The sequence below is a fragment of the Artemia sp. Qi Xiang Cuo genome, chromosome 16 (assembly GCF_049724085.1).
Source record: "Artemia sp. Qi Xiang Cuo chromosome 16, ASM4972408v1, whole genome shotgun sequence".
In the NCBI taxonomy this organism is placed as follows: domain Eukaryota; kingdom Metazoa; phylum Arthropoda; class Branchiopoda; order Anostraca; family Artemiidae; genus Artemia; species Artemia sp. Qi Xiang Cuo.
In genome coordinates, this window is record NC_142809.1 from 54095656 (window position 1) to 54115302 (window position 19647).

Genomic DNA, 19647 nt, shown 5'->3' on the forward strand with positions numbered 1-19647 from the left:
TGGGTTTCATTTATACTTCAATAGTTAAATATTTTTCTTCGTTTTAAGCTTGATTTGCGTATTCAGTTTAAGCATTACTCGTTTTTAACATTTGTTTATTCATTTATGTTGTTACCTGTATGTTTTTTTCTTCTATGATTGTTTATTTAATTTTTGTTCGTTTCGGGTTTTATTTATTCTTTGATAGTAATTTCTGGTCATTTTGAGTTTGAATTTTAACAGGTATTTGTATCTGGTGATCTTAAATTTAAAATGGCCTTTAATTTCCTTTTTGATTGCAAAAAGTTTTTAAAAATTCCTTATTTCAAAATCAAACTTTTTTTCAACATCTATGAAACTACTATCAAAATTACAAGATCAAAGTAAAAAAATCACAAAGTAAAGAAAGCATCAAACTACTATCAAAGAAACAATATCAATGTAAAAAAAAATCACAAACTAAAGAAAGCATCAAACTACTATCAAAGAAACAATACCAAAGTAAAAATAATAACAAAGTAAAGATAGCATCAAAGTAAACAAGGTATCGAAGCAATATAAAATGAAGTTGCCACGTGAATCAGTAAATCCAAATATTAAAGTAAACAAAGTAACAATAATCAAGTTCCGTAACTCAGAGCCATTTTCCAAGAGGTTGGGGGCGGGGGGTTCAACCCCGGAAGCATACTTATTTGGCCTTTGAACTTTTTTGAAACAAAATAGCAGTCTCGAAATTTTGACCAGATGCCCTTTAAAAAGTGGGGCGTGGGCTAATTGCCCATTGATCATTTTTTACTCTTAAAAAAAGAACTAGAAGTTTCAATTTCCGATCAAATGAGCTTCCTCTAAAATTAATACCGCCACGTCTTCCACAAAAACCATATATTCTAATGATAGGCAACTTACATAAGTTACAATCCTTGCCCCGTGGGTTATGGAGGATTTCTTGACCCCTAAGTTTTTGTAATTTGAATTTCGGACTATTTTGAACAAAATGGCTATTTCAAAATTTTGATAAGATAAATTTGGGGGGAAAGGCACAAGGGGGGGGGTTAATGCTAAGGGGTGGGTGGGTTTGGCTGTGCACAACCTTCCCGTGGTGACCCTGTTTTCACTAATCTTAATGTACAACTAAAAAAAAACAATAAAACATCGAAACATTATTGCCTTTATGATCTTTAGTTTTCTATTGTCATAAACTTAATTTAAATTTAATTTAAAAAACTCAAATATTTTTACACAAGAGATAAACATTCATATGCAGTATATAGAGCTATCGTTCCATTTGCGCTGCCTATGGGAGGATTTTAGGGGGTCGGGTTTAATGCTAAGGGTTGGCTCGGGCTGGCTGTGCACAAACTTCCCGTGGTGGCCCTGCTTTCACAAATCTTAATGCACAACTAAAAAAACAATAAAACATCAAAACCTTATTGCCTTTATGACCTTTAGTTTTCTCTTGTCTAAAACTTAGTAACAGAAAAAAAATAATTAAAAAAAAACTAAAATAGCTTTACATAAGAGATAACCACTCACAAGCAGTAGGCTATATAAAGCTATCCTCCCATTTGTACTGCAAATGAGAGGATATTAAGTGTTCGGATCTAATACTAGGGAGTGTGTCATTTGAGTCCCATCCAAAGTTTAAACGACCACATCTTCCATAAAAACCTTATATGCCCTCGCGGCATAAGCTACAGTCCTTCCCCCGATTTCTGGGGGTGGGGGCTATGTTGATGCCCAGTTTTTGTTATATGATCGTTGGACTACTTCAAACAAACTAGTAATCTCAAAATTTTTATCAGATGCATTTGGAAAAAAGGTGTGTGGGTGTGCTCTCCGATGGCTTTTGACTCATAAAAAGGTAACAAGAATTTTCAATTTCAAATCCAATGAACCCTTTCTGAAGTTTGTACGACCTCTCCTTATATAAGAGCCATATATGCCCCGGGGCATAACTGAAAACACTTACCCCTCGGCTCTGGGGTTTTGTGTCAACCTCGGAGATTTATTATCTGATATTTGAGCTATTTTTAACAAAATGGCTATCTCAAAATTTTATCGGTTGGGTTTGGGAAAAAAGGGCGTGGGGGGGGGGCTGGGCTAATTGCCCTTCGATCTCTTTTGAATCTTTAAATGTGAGCTAGAATTTTCAATTTCCAATCAAATAATCCCGCTCTGAATTTTATACGAGTATCCCTTCTATAAAAACCATATATGCCCCAAGGGTATACATTACAACACCTGTCCCCGGGCCCTGGGGGGTTGTGTCGACCCCGGAGTTTTATTATCTGTTGTTTGAACTATTATTAACATAATGGCTTCGAAATTTTTATCGAATGGGTTTGGGGAAAAAAGTCGTGGGGGGGAGGGGCTAGTTGCCCTCTGATCTCTTTTGACTCTGAAAAAGTGACTAGAACTTTTAACTTCCAAACAAATGAGCCCTCTCTGACGTTTATTCACGCATCTCTTCTATAAGAACCATATTTGCCCCCAGGGCATGAATTACAACACCTACCTCCGGGCCCTGGTGGTTTTGTCGACACCGGATTTTTGTTATCTGACCTTTGAACTATTTTTTAAAAAATGGTCATCTCAAAAATTCTATCAGTTGGGTTTGGGGAAAAAGGCGTGGAGGGGGGGGAGGGGCTAGTTGCTCTGCGATCACTTTAGACTCTTAAAAAGTGAACTAAAACTTTAAATATCCAATTAAATGAGCCCTCTCTGAAGTTTATAAGAGCATCTCTTCCATAAGAACCATATATGCCCCCAGTGTATAACTTACAACTCCTGCCCCCGGACCGTGGGGGGTTGTGTCAACACCGGTGTTTTTGTTATCTGATTTTTGAATTATTAAAAAAAAAAAACTATCCCAAGATTTGTTTCGAAGGGTTTGGGGAAGAAAGGCATGGGGGGGCTAGTTGCCCTTGGATCTCTTTTGACTCTTAAAAACCCAACTAAAACTTTCAATTTCCAATCAAGTGAGCCCTCTTTGAAGCGTATACGAGCATCCTTTCCATAGGGACCATATATTTCCCCAAGCTATAACTTACAGCGCCTGCCCCCGGGCCCTAGGGAGTTGTGTCGACACAGGAAATTTCGTTACCTGACCCTTGAACTATTTTTAACAAAGTAGCTATCTCAATATTTTTATCTGATGCATTTGGGGGGTAAAAGAGCGTTGGGGGAGGCTATCTGCCCTCTGATCACTTTTGACTCTTAAAAAGTGAACTACAATTTCCAATCAAATGAGCCCTCTTTGAAGTTTATACGAGCATACCTTCCATAAGAACCATATATGCCCCTAGGGCGTAACTTACAATGCCGTGCTCCGGACCCTGGGGGGTTGTGTCGACACCGGAGTTTTTGTTATCTGATTTTTGAACTATTTAAAAAAAAGGCTATCCCAAAACTTATTCGGACGGGTTTGGGGAAAAAAGGCATGGGGGGAGCAGGCGTTGTAAGTATAACTTACAACGCCTGCCCCCGAGCCCTGGGGGGTTGTGTCGACACAGGAAATTTTTTATCTGAGTTTTGAACTATTTTTAACAAAATAGTTATCTCAAAATTTTCATCTGATGCATTTGTGGGTAAAAGGGCGTTGGGGGGGGGGAGGCTAGCTGCCCTCCGATCACTTTTGACTCTTAAAAATTGAACTTTAACTTTCAATTTCCAATCAAATGAGCCCTCTTTGAAGTTTATACAAGCATCGCTTCCATAAGAACGATATATGCCTAAGGGCATTAATTACAACGACTTCCCCCGGGCTCTGGGGGCTGTGCCGACACCGGCGTTTTTGTTATCAGACTTGAACTATTTAAAAAAAAATGTCTATCTCAAAGTTTGTATCTGATGCATTTGAGAAAAAAAGGCCAGGGTGGGGGGGGCATCTGCCCTCCGATCACTTTTGACTTTTAAAAAAGGAACTACAAATTTCAATTCCCAAACAAATGAGCCCTCTCTGAAGTTTATACGAGCATCCCTTTCATAAGAACCATATATGCCCCCAGGGCATAACTTACAACACCTGCCCCCGGGCTCTAGTTGCTTGTCTCGACATCGGAGTTTTGTTATCTGACCTTTGAACTATTTTTAAGAAAATGGCTATCTCAAAATTTTTATTTGGTGTATTTGGGAAAAAAGGGCCCTGGTCTGAAAAACTGGGGCCTTTCCCCGCACCCTGGGGTTTCTGTCGACACCGGAGTTTCTGTTATCCGAATTAAACTATTTGTAACAAAATGTCTATCTCAAAATTTTCATCTGATGCATTTGGGAAAAAGAATGCGTGTAGGGGGGGGGGGGCGGGGTTAGTTGCCCTTCGATCTCTTTTAACTCTGAAAAAGTGAACTAGAATTTTTAATTTCCAATTAAACGAGCCCTCTCTGAAGTTTATACGAGTATCCCTTCTATAAGAACCTTATATGCCCCCAGGGCATAACTTACACGCCTGTCCCAGGGCCCTGGGCAGTTGTGTCGTCATCGGAATTTTTTTATCTGATCTTTGAACTATTTTTAACAAAATGTATATCTCAAAATTTTGATTTGATGCATTTGGGGAAAAGAGGGTGTATAGGGGGGAGGGGGGGTAGTTGCCCTCTAATCTCTTTTGACTCTTAAAATGTGAACTAGAACTTTTAATTTCCAATCAAATCAGCCCTCTCTGAATTTTATACAAGCATCCCTTCTATAAGAACCATAGTTGCCCCCAGGGCGTAACTTACAACGCCTGCCCCCGGACTGTGGGGGGGGGGTTGTGCCGACCCCGGAGTTTTTGTTTTATGATGTTTGACCTATTTTTAACATAATGGCCACCTAAATTTTTATCAGATGTATTTAGGAATGAAAAGGGCGTGGGGGGCTAGTTGCCCTCCGATCACTTTTGACTCTTAAAAAGGGCACTAGAAATCCTAATTTCCAATGGAATGAGCCCCCTCCGAAGTTAATGCGACGACCCCTTCCATATGAAGTGTCTCTGGAAAAAAATAATATAACTAAATAATAAAACATTGGAGCCGTATATAGCTCTGGCTAAATTAAATAAATAAAAACAAGTTTCTTTAACTGAAAGTAAGGAGCAACATTAAAACTTAAAACGAACAGAAATTATTTCGTATATGAAAGGGTCTGTCCCCTCCTCAACGCCTCGCTCTTTGCGCTAAAGTTTTTATTGTTTTAAAAAATTAATTAAAAAAAGCTTTCCGAAAAATTAGTTTTTCAAAGAAAAGTAAAGGCCATTTTAAACTTAAGCTCAGGACATACAAATGCCTGTTAAAATTCAAACTCAAAACGACCAGAAATTACTTTTAAAGAATAAATGAAACCCAAAACGAACAGAAATTAAATAAACAATCATAGCAAAAAACATACAACAAGTAATAATATAAACGAATAAATAGATCTTAAAGCGAGTAATGCTTAGATTGAATATGACAATCAAGCTAAAAAAAAAAAAATAGTTTGTTATTAAAGTATAAATGAAACTTAAAACGATCAGAAATTAAATAAACAATCAATGCGAACAAAAATACAATATATATTAATGTAAATGAATAAATAAATCTTAAAACGAGTGAAACTTAGATTGTATATGCAAATCAAGTTTGATTCGAATAAAAATAACTACAAACAAGAGTTTGGGTATCACCTCACTGCAGAAGCCTAAAACCTACTGCGTCAAAAGTGCCCTTTTTAATAGTCGAAAGTTATTGGAGGGCAACTAGCCCCCCTTCCCAAGCCCATCCTTCCCCCAAACACATCCAATCAAAATTTTGAGATAGCCATTTTGTTCATTGTAGTTGATTTCCAGATAGAAAATATGTTTTTGAGGAGGACACTCCCCCAAAAACCTCAGGTCAAGGGTTTTAAGTTATGCCCTGGGGGCATATCAGATTTTTATAGAAGGTATTGTTGTAGAAAATTCAAAATAGACTCATTCGATTTGAGATTCGAAGGGCTAGTACCCTTTTTAATAGTCTAAAGGGATTAGAGGGCAACAAGCACCCCCCACGCCCACCATTACCCCCAACACAGCCAATCAAAATTTTGAGATAACCATTTTGTTTAGCGTAGTTGATTTCCAAATAGAAAATATATTGTTGAGGAGGACACTCCTCAAACCCTCAGGGAAAGGGTTTAAGTTATGCCCTGGGGGCATATAAGGTTTATATAGAAGGCATGGTCGTAGAAACTTCAAAACAGGCTCATTCGATTAGAAATTCAAAGGGCTAGTATCCTTTTTAATAGTCGAAAGTGATTGAAGTGCAACTATCCCCCCCCCCCACGCCCATCATTCCCTCAAACACATCCAATCAAAATTTTGGGATAGCCATTTTGTTCAGCGTAGTTGATTTCCAGATAGAAAATATGTTTTTGAGGAGGACACTCCCCTAATACCATGGGGTTAGGGGTTTTTAGTTATGCTATGGAGACATATAAGGCTTTAGCAGAAAGCGTTGCGTAGATACTTTAAAAAAGGCTCCTTCGATTGGAAATTCAAACAGATAGTGCCTTTTTAATATTCGAAAGTGATTGGAAGGGAACTAGCCCCCCCCCCCACGCCCATCATTTCCCCAAACACATTCAATCAAAATTTTGATATAGCCATTTTGTTCAGCGCAGTTGATTTCCAGACAGAAAAATGTTTTTGAGGAGGAAACTCCCCCAAAACCCTCAGGGCAAGTGTTTTAAGTTATGCCCTGGGGACATATAAGGTTTTTATAGAAGGCGTTGTCATAGAAACTTCAAAACAGGCTCGTTCGATTAGAAATTCGAACGGCTAGTACCCTTTTTAATAGTCGAAAGTGATTCGAGGGCAACTAGGCCCCCCCCCACGCCCATCATTCCCCCAAACACATCCAATCAAAATTTTGGGATAGCCATTTTGTTCAAAGTAGCTGATTTCCAGATAGAAAATATGTTTTTGAGGAGGACACTCCCCCACAATCCTCAGGCCAAGGGTTTTAAGTTATGCCCTGGGGGCATATAAGGTTTTTAGAGAAGGCGGTGTCTTAGAAACTGCAAAAAAGGCTCATTTGATTGGAAATTCAAAGGGCTAGTGCTCTTTTTAATAGTCGAAAGTGATTGGAGGGCAAGTAGCCCCCCCCCTCCAACGCCCATCATTTCTCCAAACACATCCAATCAAAATTTTGATATAGCAATTTTGTTCAGCGTAGTTGATTTCCACACAGAAAATATTGTGTTAAGGAGGACACTATCCCGAAACCCTCGGGGCAAGGGTTTTTAAGTTATGCCCTGGGGGCATATAAGGTTTTTATAGAAGGCGTTGTCGTAGAAACTGCAAAAAAGGCTCATTCGATTGGAAATTCAAAGGGCTAGTGCCCTTTTAAATAGCCGAAAGTGATTGGAGGTCAACTAGCCCCCCCCCCACGCCCATCATATCCCCAAACACCACCAATCAAAATTTTGAGATAGCTATTTTGTTCAGCGTAGTTGGTTTCCAGATCGAAAATGTGATTCCGAGGAGGACACTCCCCCAGACCCCTCAGGTCAGGGGTTCTAAGTGTGGCCGGTGGGTCATAGAAGGTTTTTTAAAGAAATCGTTGTCGTAGAAACTTCTAAAAAACTCATTCAATTGGAAATTCAAAGGGCTATTACCCTTTTTATTTGTCGAAAGTGATTGGAGGGCAACTAGCTCCCCTCCCACGCCCCGCATTCCCCCAAACACATCCTATCAAAATTTTGAGATAGCCATTTTGTTCAAAGTAGCTGATTTCCAGATAGAAAATATGTTTTTGAGGAGGACACTCCCCCACAATCCTCCGGGCAAGGGGTGTCAGTTATGCCCTGGGGGCATATAAGGTTTTTATAGAAAGCGTTGTCGTAGAAACTTCAAAAAAGGCTCATTCGATTGGAAATTCAAAGGGCTAGTGCCCTTTTTAATAGTCGAAAGTGATTGGAGGGCAACTAGCCCCCCCCCCCACGCCCATCATTTCCCCAAACATCCAATCAAAATTTTGATATAGCCATTTTGTTCAGCGTAGTTGATTTCCACATAGAAAATATTGTTTTAAGGAGGACACTCTCCCAAAACCCTCGGGGCAAGGGTTTTTAAGTTATGCCCTTGGGGCATATAAGATTTTTATAGAAGGCGTTGTCGTAGAAACTTCAAAAAGGCTCATTCGATTGAAAATTCAAAGGGCTAGTGCCCTTTTAAATAGCCGAAAGTGATTGGAGGTCAACTAGCCCCTCCCCCCCCCGCCCAGCATTTCCCCAAACACATCCAATCAAAATTTTGAGATAGCCATTTTGTTCAGCGTAGTTGATTTCCAGATAGAAAATATGATTTTGTGGAGGACACTCCCCCACAGCCTTCAGGGCAAGGGTTTTAAGTTATGCCCTGGGGGCATATAAGGTTTTTAAAGAAGACGTTGTCGTAGAAACTTCAAAAAAACTCATTCGATTGAAAATTCAAAGGGCTAGTGCCCTTTTTAATAGTCGAAAGTGATTGGAGGGCAACTAGCCCCCCCTCACGCCCATCACTCCCCCCCCTACATCCAATAAAAAATTTAAGATAGCCATTTTGTTCAGCGTAGTTGATTTCCAGATAGAAAATATACTTTTGAGGAGGACACTCCCCCACAACTCTCAGGGGAAGGATTATAAGTTATGCCGTGGGGGCATATAAGGTTTTTATTGAAATCTTTGTCGTAGAAACTTGAAAAAGGGCTCATTCGATTTGAAATTCAAAGGGATAGTACCCTTTCTAAAATTCGAAAGTTATGTAAGGGCAACTAACCCCCCTATCACGTCCACCTTTTCCCCAAACACATCCAATCAAAATTTTTAGATAGCCATTTTATTCAATGAAGTTGAAAGTTTTGGAAATTAGGTCTTTAAGGATGACAACCCCTCCCTTAACTGCCATCAGGACAAGGGTTGTAAGTTATGCCCTGGGGTATATAAAGTTTTTATTGAGAGATTTGTCGTAAAAACGTCAAAATGGCTCATTCAATTGGGAATTGAAAGGGCTAGTGCCTTTTTTATTAGTTGAAAGTGATTGGATAGCGACTAATGCCCCTCTCACGCCCACCATTTTCCAAAACACGTCCAATCAAAATTTTTTGGATATCCATTTTGTTCAACGTAGTTGAACGTTCTGGAAATTAGGTCTTTTAGGCTGAGAACCCCCTCAGGGTTCTCAGTGCAAGGGTTGTAAGTTATGCCCTGGGGGCATATAAGGTTTATATAGAAAGTTGTTGTATAAATCATATGCAGCAGGATCGCGCTGCCTAAGTAAACAGCGGGGACACTCGAGAAGGAGACAAGAAACGGGGACTAAGTAAAGAGGAGGACACTCCCCCACAACCCTCAAAGCATGGGGTTTAAGTTATGCCCTTGGGGCATATAAGAACGATGTTGGCACAATTTATTATTTATTAATTTTTTCCTTTAGAGCAGGGCACTTCGTATGGAAGAAGTTGTCGTAGAAACTTGCGAAAAGCGCTCATTCAATTAAAAATTGGAGTGGCTTTTGCCCTTCTTAATAGTCGAAAGTAATTGGAAGTCAACTAACACCCCTCTCACGCCACCCATATCAACAAATACATCCAACCAAATTTTGATATAGGCATGTTATTTCACGCAGTTGAAAGTTTTCGAAATTTGGTCTTAAAGGATGACAATCACCCTAACAGACCTTAGGGTAAGGGGTGTAATATATGCCCTGGGGGCATATAAGGTGCTTATAGAAAGCGTTTTCGTTTCCAAAAGGGCTCATTCGATTTGAAATCGAAAGGCCTTGTGCCCTTTTTAATAGTCGAAAATGATTGGAAGGCTTGACATTTTTATAGCAAAGATCGATGTGGGTATAATGTAATATTTTTTGTTGTTGTTGTTGTTCAGACCAGGGCACTTCGTATCGAAGGAGTTGTCGTGGGAACCTCGAAAAGGGCTCATTCGATTGAAAATAGAAAGGGCTGATGCCCTTTTTAATAGTCAAAAGTGATTTGAGGGCAACTAATCCCCCTTCCACTCCCCCCCTCCCACCCCAACCCTCCCATTTCTGCTCTTAAAATTTTATCATATCAAAATACCGTAAGTGTATCCAAGCTATCAAAGAAAGTAAACAGATTTTTTTATGAATGGTATCAAGTTTTATTATTTTCTTTTTACCAGAAAAGACTATGTCAATATAAAACGAACAAAAATTAATTTAAAAAACTTTTTCCAAAAAATAAGTTTTTCAAGGAAAAGTAAAGAACTCTATTAAACAAAAAATGAGCAAAAATAAAATCAAATAATCTACCAAGCGTGAAACTACCACAAATCAGCATCGATAAATAGATGAAACCCAAAACGAACAGAAATTACAATAATTCAATAATTAACCGGGTCAAACTCAAAACGAGCAGAAATTAACATAAGTTGGGCGAAAAAACCCTATGCCTTCCCAAGGCCAGAACAAAATTTGCACTTTACTGAATAAAATACAAGTGAATGTGCATTGTCAGTTTAATATACATATACTGATATTTAGTAATGAAAATTTAATGTTATTTGATTTATTAAAGTTATATAAGTAAAAACATTTATATTTTTTCAGTAAAGTGCAAATTTTGTTCTGGCCATAGGGGTTTTGCGCCCAACTTATGTTAATTTCTGCTCGTTTTGAGTTTGACTCGGTTAATTAAATTACATTAAGAGACGTGATTGTCTCTTACTAGGTTGCTACCTATCGATTCAACCCGGATAATAATATAATTCAAGATTGTCCTAAATGTGAGGGCTTCAAACTCCTGGTCTTTATACTGACGTTTGAAGCATTAAGGGCAATGAAAACTAAGTCTGATTGTTTTGGTTGGTTAAGAGAAACACAACTATATTAAATATTTAAAATCCAGGGAACAAGTTGGAAATATGAACCTTGAGAATAAATCTGAGCAATAAAAATGAGTTCGCTCACTTCCAGGAACCTTTTAGATATCCGGAAAGATATTTTTGGAAGCATTTCTACCGAATATTTTAAGTAGTCTCCCTAAAAACTGCCGAAAATTTCGTGTTCCCCTAATAACTATATACTTTTTAAACAAGGAAAAACAATCTTAGAAAATTGCGCTTTTCTGGTATGAATAGACCTAAGACGGTTTCAGGTGAAAAAAGAAGAAGTTATTTTGGTGTTTTTGGTACTTTGAGGGACCTGATTACTGATCTGAGTCTGTGTAATTTTGTAAGAAAGAAAAAATCCCCTTAAACAAATTGGAAACTGAAAATTTTTTTGTGCACACAATCATATTTTTTCCAAACATTAAATGAAGATCTTTTGTGATGTTTATAAAGAAGCCCGTCGTAAAAGTAAAAAATAATGCCAGTTTTCATCCAAAAAAGTAGAAAGTAGTAATTTCCTTGGATAATCAAGACGGAACATTTTTTATCTAGATCATAAAAATTATTTTTGAATAATTCAAAATTATTCATCCAGGCTCAGAAACAACGACTTCCAATGGTGTATTAAACTTTCTGAGAGTATTTCTTTCAATAAAATTTGAAAGCAAAGTCGAACAACATTCAGGTCAATGTCTTTTGAGCGATGCGAAAAACCGGCTATAATGAAAAGAAACATAAATTTAACAGTATATCAGTGGCAAAAAACAAGTCCAAAACAGAAGTTGAGCACTTAGAACATTTTCAAACTGTCAACAAGATTTATACTCGGGGTTTTCATATATGGAGACACATTGTTTTGTAATCGATCTCCCAAATACCATGCCATGTTTTTGCGAAATTGGACGCGCATCCTTTATTTTGAAATTCCTTAGTCTTAAGAAGACGTTGAAATAAACAATCTTAAGACAGTCCCAGTATCCCTTCATAGACCCTTCCTCAATTCTTAAGTGACAAAAATGTTGTATTTGTTTTAATTCATACTTTCAATACCCAAGTCGTTCTCAAAGTTGAGTCATGGTAAACTGAAATTGGGTTTCCCCTATTTTCCTTAGGAAAATAAGGCAATAATAAAAAAAGAATAAAATAAATAAAAAAATAAAACAAGTAGGAGCCAGATTTATGTTCTAAATACAAAATGTGCTATTCGAGGAAACGAATCGATTCCTTTATCGATCGACATTTTACACTTACGTGCACAAAAGGGGGGGGGGGGTGATTATCGCTTTCAAAAAACATTTGCAATGCACTAATACGTGTTTCTCCTTTTTATTATTATGTACCTGGCCATAAAAGAATACACTAATATGTGTTTTTCCTTTTTGGAACTACGTAGCCTACCCGGCCATAAATGAACACACTAATATGTGTTTCTCCTTTTCAGAACTATGTACCCGGCCATAAAGGAATACACTAATATGTGTTTCTCCTGTTTATAATTATGTACATGGCCATAAAGGAATACACTAATATGTGTTTTTCCTTTTTGGAACTATGTACCCGGCCATAAATGAACACACTAATATGTGTTTCTCCTTTTCAGAACTATGTACCCGGCCATAAAGGAATACACTAATATGTGTTTCTCCTTTTTAGAACTATGTACCCGGCCATAAAGGAATACACGGCAATGAAAAAGCTGACGAATTGGCTCGACTTGGTGCTCAACGATATGAACTATGAACTCGATATGAACTGTTCCTTTTTGCTAAAATAAATATTATATGGATTTTTCACTTCGATTTGAAGTGTCTTTATTTCACCCAAGCCATTGTTAAGCCAACAAGGATTGACTATTATCCATTTCAGCACCGCCAGCGAATGCACGTGTCTTCGAACTGAGATTTTAATTTTAGAAGCCATGACAAGGGTAGGGACCATGTAGTCCGGATTTAAAGCTTTGGCGCTTCTAAGCCGAAGTGTTTTTTCTGCCGTGTATTCGGGGAAATTACCAAAAATTGGGAGTTAGTGGAAACACTGAACTGATGAGCCAAAAGTAATGAAAGAGAGAGGTAAATACTCACAGTTGCCATTGAGTGTACATGAAGCGATGTTGTACATTAAGAATTTGATTCTGAAGAGATTCTGTGCTGCTTTGTTTATTATTGCGTCCACTGAGATCTCAGTTTATAAGTGGCCATGGAATTCCTGTGTTGTTTTAAAGTCACTTTTCTATGAATAGACAGCGTGGCGGCGGAGTGCACCAGGCACTTTGACGATAAATAACATCAGTCCAGTTTTGTTAAGAAAAAAAAAACACCCAGTGATAATTTATCGCGCCCATAATTTATCGCACCAATTTTGCATCAGTTAAGAAAAAAAAGTTCAGATTATGCTAAAAAAATTGACTTTCCTGAAGCTAAGGGATTATACCCCTTCTTAACCATGTGCTACCGACTGCCATAACTCCATTGAGAAAAATACCGTAGAGTATCTAAGATAATCTATTCGCCTACCCATGTTAAATTTATTTCTATTGGCTAGCAAAATATTCCATTTTATATGAAACTGTTCAGTTTTATTTTGTCCTGCTTCTTCTATTCTTTTTTTATTTTTATTTAATTAAAATAATATTTATCTATTTAGTGACAGCATTTCGTAGCATTACAGCTTATGCAGTCTGCCTTATCAAGAGCGCTGCCAGGGGGGGGGGGGCAATTGCCACTAGAAGCTTTGTTTTTACCAAGATTTAAATGTATACATTGTTTAAATATCTTTTCGTTTCCCATCAGGGGCCAGTGCCCATTTATGTCCCCCCCCAGCTGGTGTCCATGTGCTTTATACTACGATCAACTAGGCATCATAGTGACAATAGTCATCAGTTTAGCTCCACCAAAATTGCTGCCAGTAAAATTTCAGGGTTGACTGCAGCCCAGTATTTACTGCCGTCAATCATGCATATTGTATCTAGTGTAACAGTCAATCCAAAGATATATTTTTGTTTATCCTTTTTAGGTTTTACAGGCCCAAAGCACCAAAAAAAAAACAGGTTTTTGGTTTTGGTTTAGGTTTTTGATTACTTGCAAAAAAAGTGTATCCTTGCTCGATAACTTTTCGTTCTATTTACTGACTCAAAAATTGATATACGAACAATAGGTAAATACAACAACGGATTAAAAATCTGGGGTTAATTGATTTCCATTTATAACATGACCAGTTTCTTCAGAGAGGTTATGATTGGATGCCAGATGGCTTAGGAAGAGGAGGTGTCCAATAAACATCTTATAGTGGATTTCAGACTGACGACGGAACATAATAAGACGGTTAGAATCGGAATGGAAAGACGTCTCCACTGCGGCATAGCTTCGGAACAAGTGAAGAGGCTTCGTCAAAGCGCTGTGCGCCATCAATAGCTTCTAAGGTTCTAATATACATCTCCTGATTAGTAATTGCATAACCTGAATTGTTTCAAGTTTAGTCCTAACGTTTTAGTATAATTTAGTTGCTTGCTCGAAGCATTGTTTGTAAGGCTTCTGTAGTTTTTCTCATTCCAAAAATGAGTTTTTTTTTTTTTTTTTTTTTTTTTTTTTTTTTTTTTTTTTTTTTTTTATGTGGCATTTAAAGGCTAAGAAAAAACATTAAAAAAGTAACTTACCATGTAAATATATGTTAATTTTGCATTTGCTTTTATCCGGAACGCATGCGTCACAGACAAAATGTAAGAGTATAACTTTCAATCATAGAAATTAAAAAAAAAAGAACAAAGGCTAATTTCTGAAAAAAATTGCCATCAGTAGTAAGGCCATAGGCACTTGAAAGTTTACATACATATCTATACCTTATGCGTAAGTTTGAATGTATACTTTCAATGCATTGTACGGTTACCAGGGTCATTTGACTATTACAATGAACTCTACATGGGTTGATAGACATGTTTTCTATTATGACACCCATTTTTGGAGGACAACCAGAGAGAGAGAGCGATGGTCACACTAACTACTTGATTAGTAGTTGGATTCGGATATAAGGGGTAATTTTCATTGTATTTCATATTAGTAAGAGAATTGAATTCAATGAGGATAGTTTATTTGAGAGGATATTAGTGGAGAAAAAATGAGTGGTGCATTTACACTTTTGGAGATTAATGATGGAACCGATAGCAGCAGCAGCAACGATATACGAGTACCCAATGTAGCTGTGGAAATAACCGCGGGCTGTAGACTATGTCTTGAATGGGACATTATGTATGCGAGATACGTGATATCATTAAGCAAATTTAAGCAGGAGGAGCAGCTGTGTTTTGCTGGAAAAGTTAATATTCTCCATATAAATAAACTTCGGTCAGCATTAGATGTACTATCGAAATATATTGATGAGAACAAAATGCATCAGTGAATATTATTATTATTGTAATTATGTTCAATAAAAATGTTTCTAAATCAATGGTTTTTTTTATTTTTTATTTATATATTAGAAAAGATTATTTTTTGATTAAAAAAAATAGATTCTTATTATTATGTATTTGGTTGTGATATATTTATGACTAAAAAAAAAAAAATGGATAGATTCGAGAAAGAGCGAGTCATGATGACTCTAGTTCTTATGGAAAAACATTTAATTATAGATGAGGATTTTATAGAGTTTTCTATTCTAAGGAAGATATTTTCTCGAGGAATGCTTGTCGATATAATGAAAACTGATTCTCCATCATTAGACTATTGTATGAAGCTTCTACATCGTGGTCCAAATGCATTTACACAATTTATTGATATATTGATCACGACACGACAAAATTATATTGTGGATATTCTTTTAAAAATTTTTTTAGAAATTTAGTAATTTTTTTCATAAGAAAGATGGTGCTCAAGGATGATTTACTCCTCTCTCTATCTCTCAGACTTTTTTTTTTTTTTTGCTAGCTCAGTTTCATTGTGGCAGTGAGAGCGTTAACACATGACAAAATGTTCCATACATGTCCGTTATGTATGTATACACAGGGCAGCTGGTCATCATGTGAGAATTGCACAATGATTGAGGAGTCTGATGAAAAGTGTAGATTATGCAATCCGTGTAAATTGCACAGAGGATATACTGTAAAAATTAAAGGTTGTAATTCCTGTCTTGAAGAGGTGTGTGACTCTCATCCTAGAGGTCACCTATGCTCCAATTGTCATTATGATAAATGCAAGCAGTGGGAGAGTACATATCCCCGTATGATTGGAAAGAATCCTAACCGTGATTTTAGTTTTTTGCCACGAGGGTGGTATCGTTACGGTTTTAGAGTGGTCTGTGAGAAGGAGCCATGTCATCAATTCAACTTTTGTAATAACAAAAAACTATGATTTAAAAGTCATCTTTATGAAGACACTAAGTGTTATGATTATAAGCACACTGATTTTTATTTGGCTGTGAAAGACTTTGATTCACCACTTGAGGACGCTGTTTGTGAAATTGCTTCAAATAAAAAAATTGGAAAATGTAAATTCTATAGAATGAATGCGAATAGTATAATTGACCATACAAAGAGATATGTAAAGAGTGAAGTTACGTTCTATTCTAGAAAGTGTGACCCTAACATTGCAGTACATCAGAATCAGTACACGGTGAATTCAGATAATCTACCTGCACTAGTTGTTGTCGACAAATACCTAGTAGTGGATGGAATCTAAAGAGTATAAAAGTCGTTTTATCATGTATATATTTTTTTTTTATTAATAAACAATTTAACATACATATTTATAACATTTTATTATTAGGACACTAAAATTAAAATTAAATAAAACTGTAAGTATATTCTCCACTAGAAAGTCTTTCAATCGAGGCACGTCAACGTAGATGTCGAGAAACTGCTTGTAGGTGTAGCCACGACACCTGAACATGAAAAAGAGTAGTGAATGGAAGCCACATTCCTTAGTTGTTAAATCTTCTACTCTTTGTTGATTTTGTATAATGGTTTTCCACTTGCTTTAAATAAAGCTGCTGATGTTTGGAGCGTCTAATTTATACGATAGTCCTAGAGGAAAAAAAAATTAAATATTAGTTAACGTTTTAACTATGCAGAGACAATGACCAGTATTCAAACTCGATGGACTGCTATTAACACTGAATAGGATAGTGTTAGCACTTGTTATTTTTTTAATGAATTCCGAGGGTAGGCAATAGGACTTGTACCGGGGCATGTATGGATCCATACTAAATACGTTGATTATTTGATTTGTTTTCATGGTGCTAAGTCTATTAGAACACTGCCGTCGGGCGTAATTTCCCAATAGGTCTCAAATTGACTCAGTGATAGTAGCGTGATACTCTCAGTCAGAGCATTGGCAAATGTACACTCTAAACGTACATTCACTGTTCGTACTATGGTCATATCCTGTGTGCCTGACAAGTACAAAACAATAACCCCATGATTTTTTGAAAACATTGAATCTGTTATTCCATTTTCAAATAATTGGGAGTCATGATCTAGGGACTGCATAGTCAACTCGAACAGAGTTCTATAGGATTTTCTGTCAAATTACAGAGTGTACGGTGGAATACCATTCACTTTGCACACAAGGCTAGATAGACCGAAAAAATTAAAATCATGGGGAGATTCAGTCCAGGACCCAACAGCACTGCCGCTCTTCACAAAGACCAAAGCCAATTTTGATGGGATTTCTCCATTGATAAACGATGAATCGCTACAGCTACGAGAGCCGGTGGCAATGTGAAGTTGATTGGTGATTGTATGGGGGATAAGAAGTGTAATGTTGTTGCCATTGGCTCTTAGCTTTTCCACTGCCAATGCAACAGAGCTCATAACTTGTTGTTTTCGGACGTGGAGAATTGCCGATGTGATAATGACATTTGCATCGGGTGCTGCAGGAAGTGTTTTTCTCAAAATGAAATTCAATGGGGCCAGCTGTAACTTTATGTCAATCTTGACATTGGGGGGTAGCCATTGGGATATATTGAATATCTCATGATTTAATTTTCCAACTAGATGATACTCCTGGGTCACTGCTGTAGTCAACTCACCATCAGAATCAACACCTGATAGATATTCATAGCCCAGCGATTGTCCTCTCATCTCCTTGTATGCCTTTGGTGTCATCATCATAAATTGAATGTAACTTGCATAGTTGGATAAATTATTGCTAGTGCTCACCAATGGCTCATTAATAAATACATTCATTTGCTTGAATAGTTTGTTTAGAAAGCAGTTTGCATAAGAGAGACCCTCACTGGCATTTGGCCTTGTATTACCTGGCTTTTTCTTCACTGCAACATTTAAATCAATTAATATTGATGACAAATCAATGAAATAGTCTTAACTGGAAAATATTTGAAAGTGTATATTTTCCAAGAGGGGCTGTTGGGGATGAAATTGTTCAGAGTAGCCCTACTTGACGCTGACATCAACATTTTCAGCATTGACTAGATTCAATGAGGACGTGATTGATGGATATGATTCCTTGTGAGGGAGATAAGTCATCTTAAGAGAAGAAATCCTTCTTTGATCTAGCAATCTTTTTCTTTTTCTTCTTCTGCTGTTGCTTATTGGTCTTTGTTGTTTTATTTCTCAAAGTCCTTGTTGATGTCCTTTGCTTCCTGCCTGGGTGGAGACTGATGAGTGAATGACGCGAACGCATCCTTTTCAATCCCTCCCCATTTTGTCGAGATTTTAATTGTTCACAAACGGCTCTTGCTGAAGATCTAATATTTTCCTTAACACTCTCCTTGAAATTCTTGCCCGACTCCCAGTCCTGTAGTGTAGAGGCAGCAAAATTTGATGCAGCAGGTACAATATATTTTTCGGCAAGGGGTAGTGCAGAAAGAACTAGCCTAGCAAACCAGCTACCAAGACCATAGCCAGACATTGTAGTACGCCCCTTGTAGTAGTCCAATCCATTGCCTATTTGACGTGGACTCAAAGCACCAACATAACAGTCAATATCGGGACAGACAAATGGAATTCTTCTATTGTTCATTTTTTAGGTTATTGTACCGTCGTTGACAATGGGTCGAAAATGACATGTAATCACTGCTAATCCTTTTGAAATTGCTATTGGATCACCTAATTCAGTTCTTAGTGTTAACTGACAGAGCTACAAATATGAAGTGTTTACGGGAATATACTGAAGATGCTTTATATTGTAGTGGTGAACATGTTCTTGATTGGTTTTTCGTTCAAGAACTCGTAGGAGGGGAACATTTGAATTACCAACCCGAGATGTTTCCACAAATGAAGCGTAGAGAAATATACAAGTGTCAGTGGAGAAGCTGGGTGCATAGTCCGCATAGATAACTTGGTCACTACCACTGAAATTTTCTTTCCTAATAATACGTTTTTTAAAACCAAGAACCTCACGTAACTTCTCATTGAGGAAAATTCTTTCATTCTCAAATGGATTGGTAATATAAATTCTCCTTTGTTCCGTCTATTAATTGAAAGTGAAACCACCTTTTTTTCGACTTGCAATTTTTTTGTTGATAACTCGACACAGTTCATGCATGTTAGTGTATTCCCTGTAGAGGATTTTAGCAATAGGATATTGATTAGATTAAAAAGGTGCCATTATACCTTCATCGCCAAACTCCAACGGTCGTATTTTCATTTAACATTTACGGTACTTTCTCAAGATGTCATAGGTAGTTTTGAGGATGCAATCGACAATAGCCACTTCATATACGCCGTCAAATTTGCTGGTTGGGAGAAGTTTTGTCCAAAAATCACTTGTTTTATTCAAGTCATTGTAGAGATGATCGGAAACGTTGGACATGAATGTTACATAGAAATCATTGGACATTGTCAATATCTTCAGCACCGATCCAAGAATCAAAATCGGA

At 37.2% G+C, this 19647-nt stretch overlaps 1 protein-coding gene across 2 annotated transcripts in view; it reads left to right on the forward strand.

Moving 5' to 3' along the window:
- LOC148943099 (ribonuclease H1-like) overlaps positions 1-13456 on the forward strand; it is a 49231-nt gene extending 35775 nt beyond the window's left edge. The window contains exon 5 of one of the 2 annotated variants that reach the window (XM_089102046.1): positions 12472-13456. In XM_089102046.1, coding sequence (XP_088958172.1) covers positions 12472-12558 — 87 coding nt within the window. In that variant the 3' untranslated portion in view covers positions 12559-13456. Of the gene's footprint in view, positions 1-12418 lie in introns of both variants that reach the window. The other variant, XM_089102047.1, reaches the window with a different exon arrangement.
- The last annotated feature ends 6191 nt before the right edge of the window (positions 13457-19647 follow it).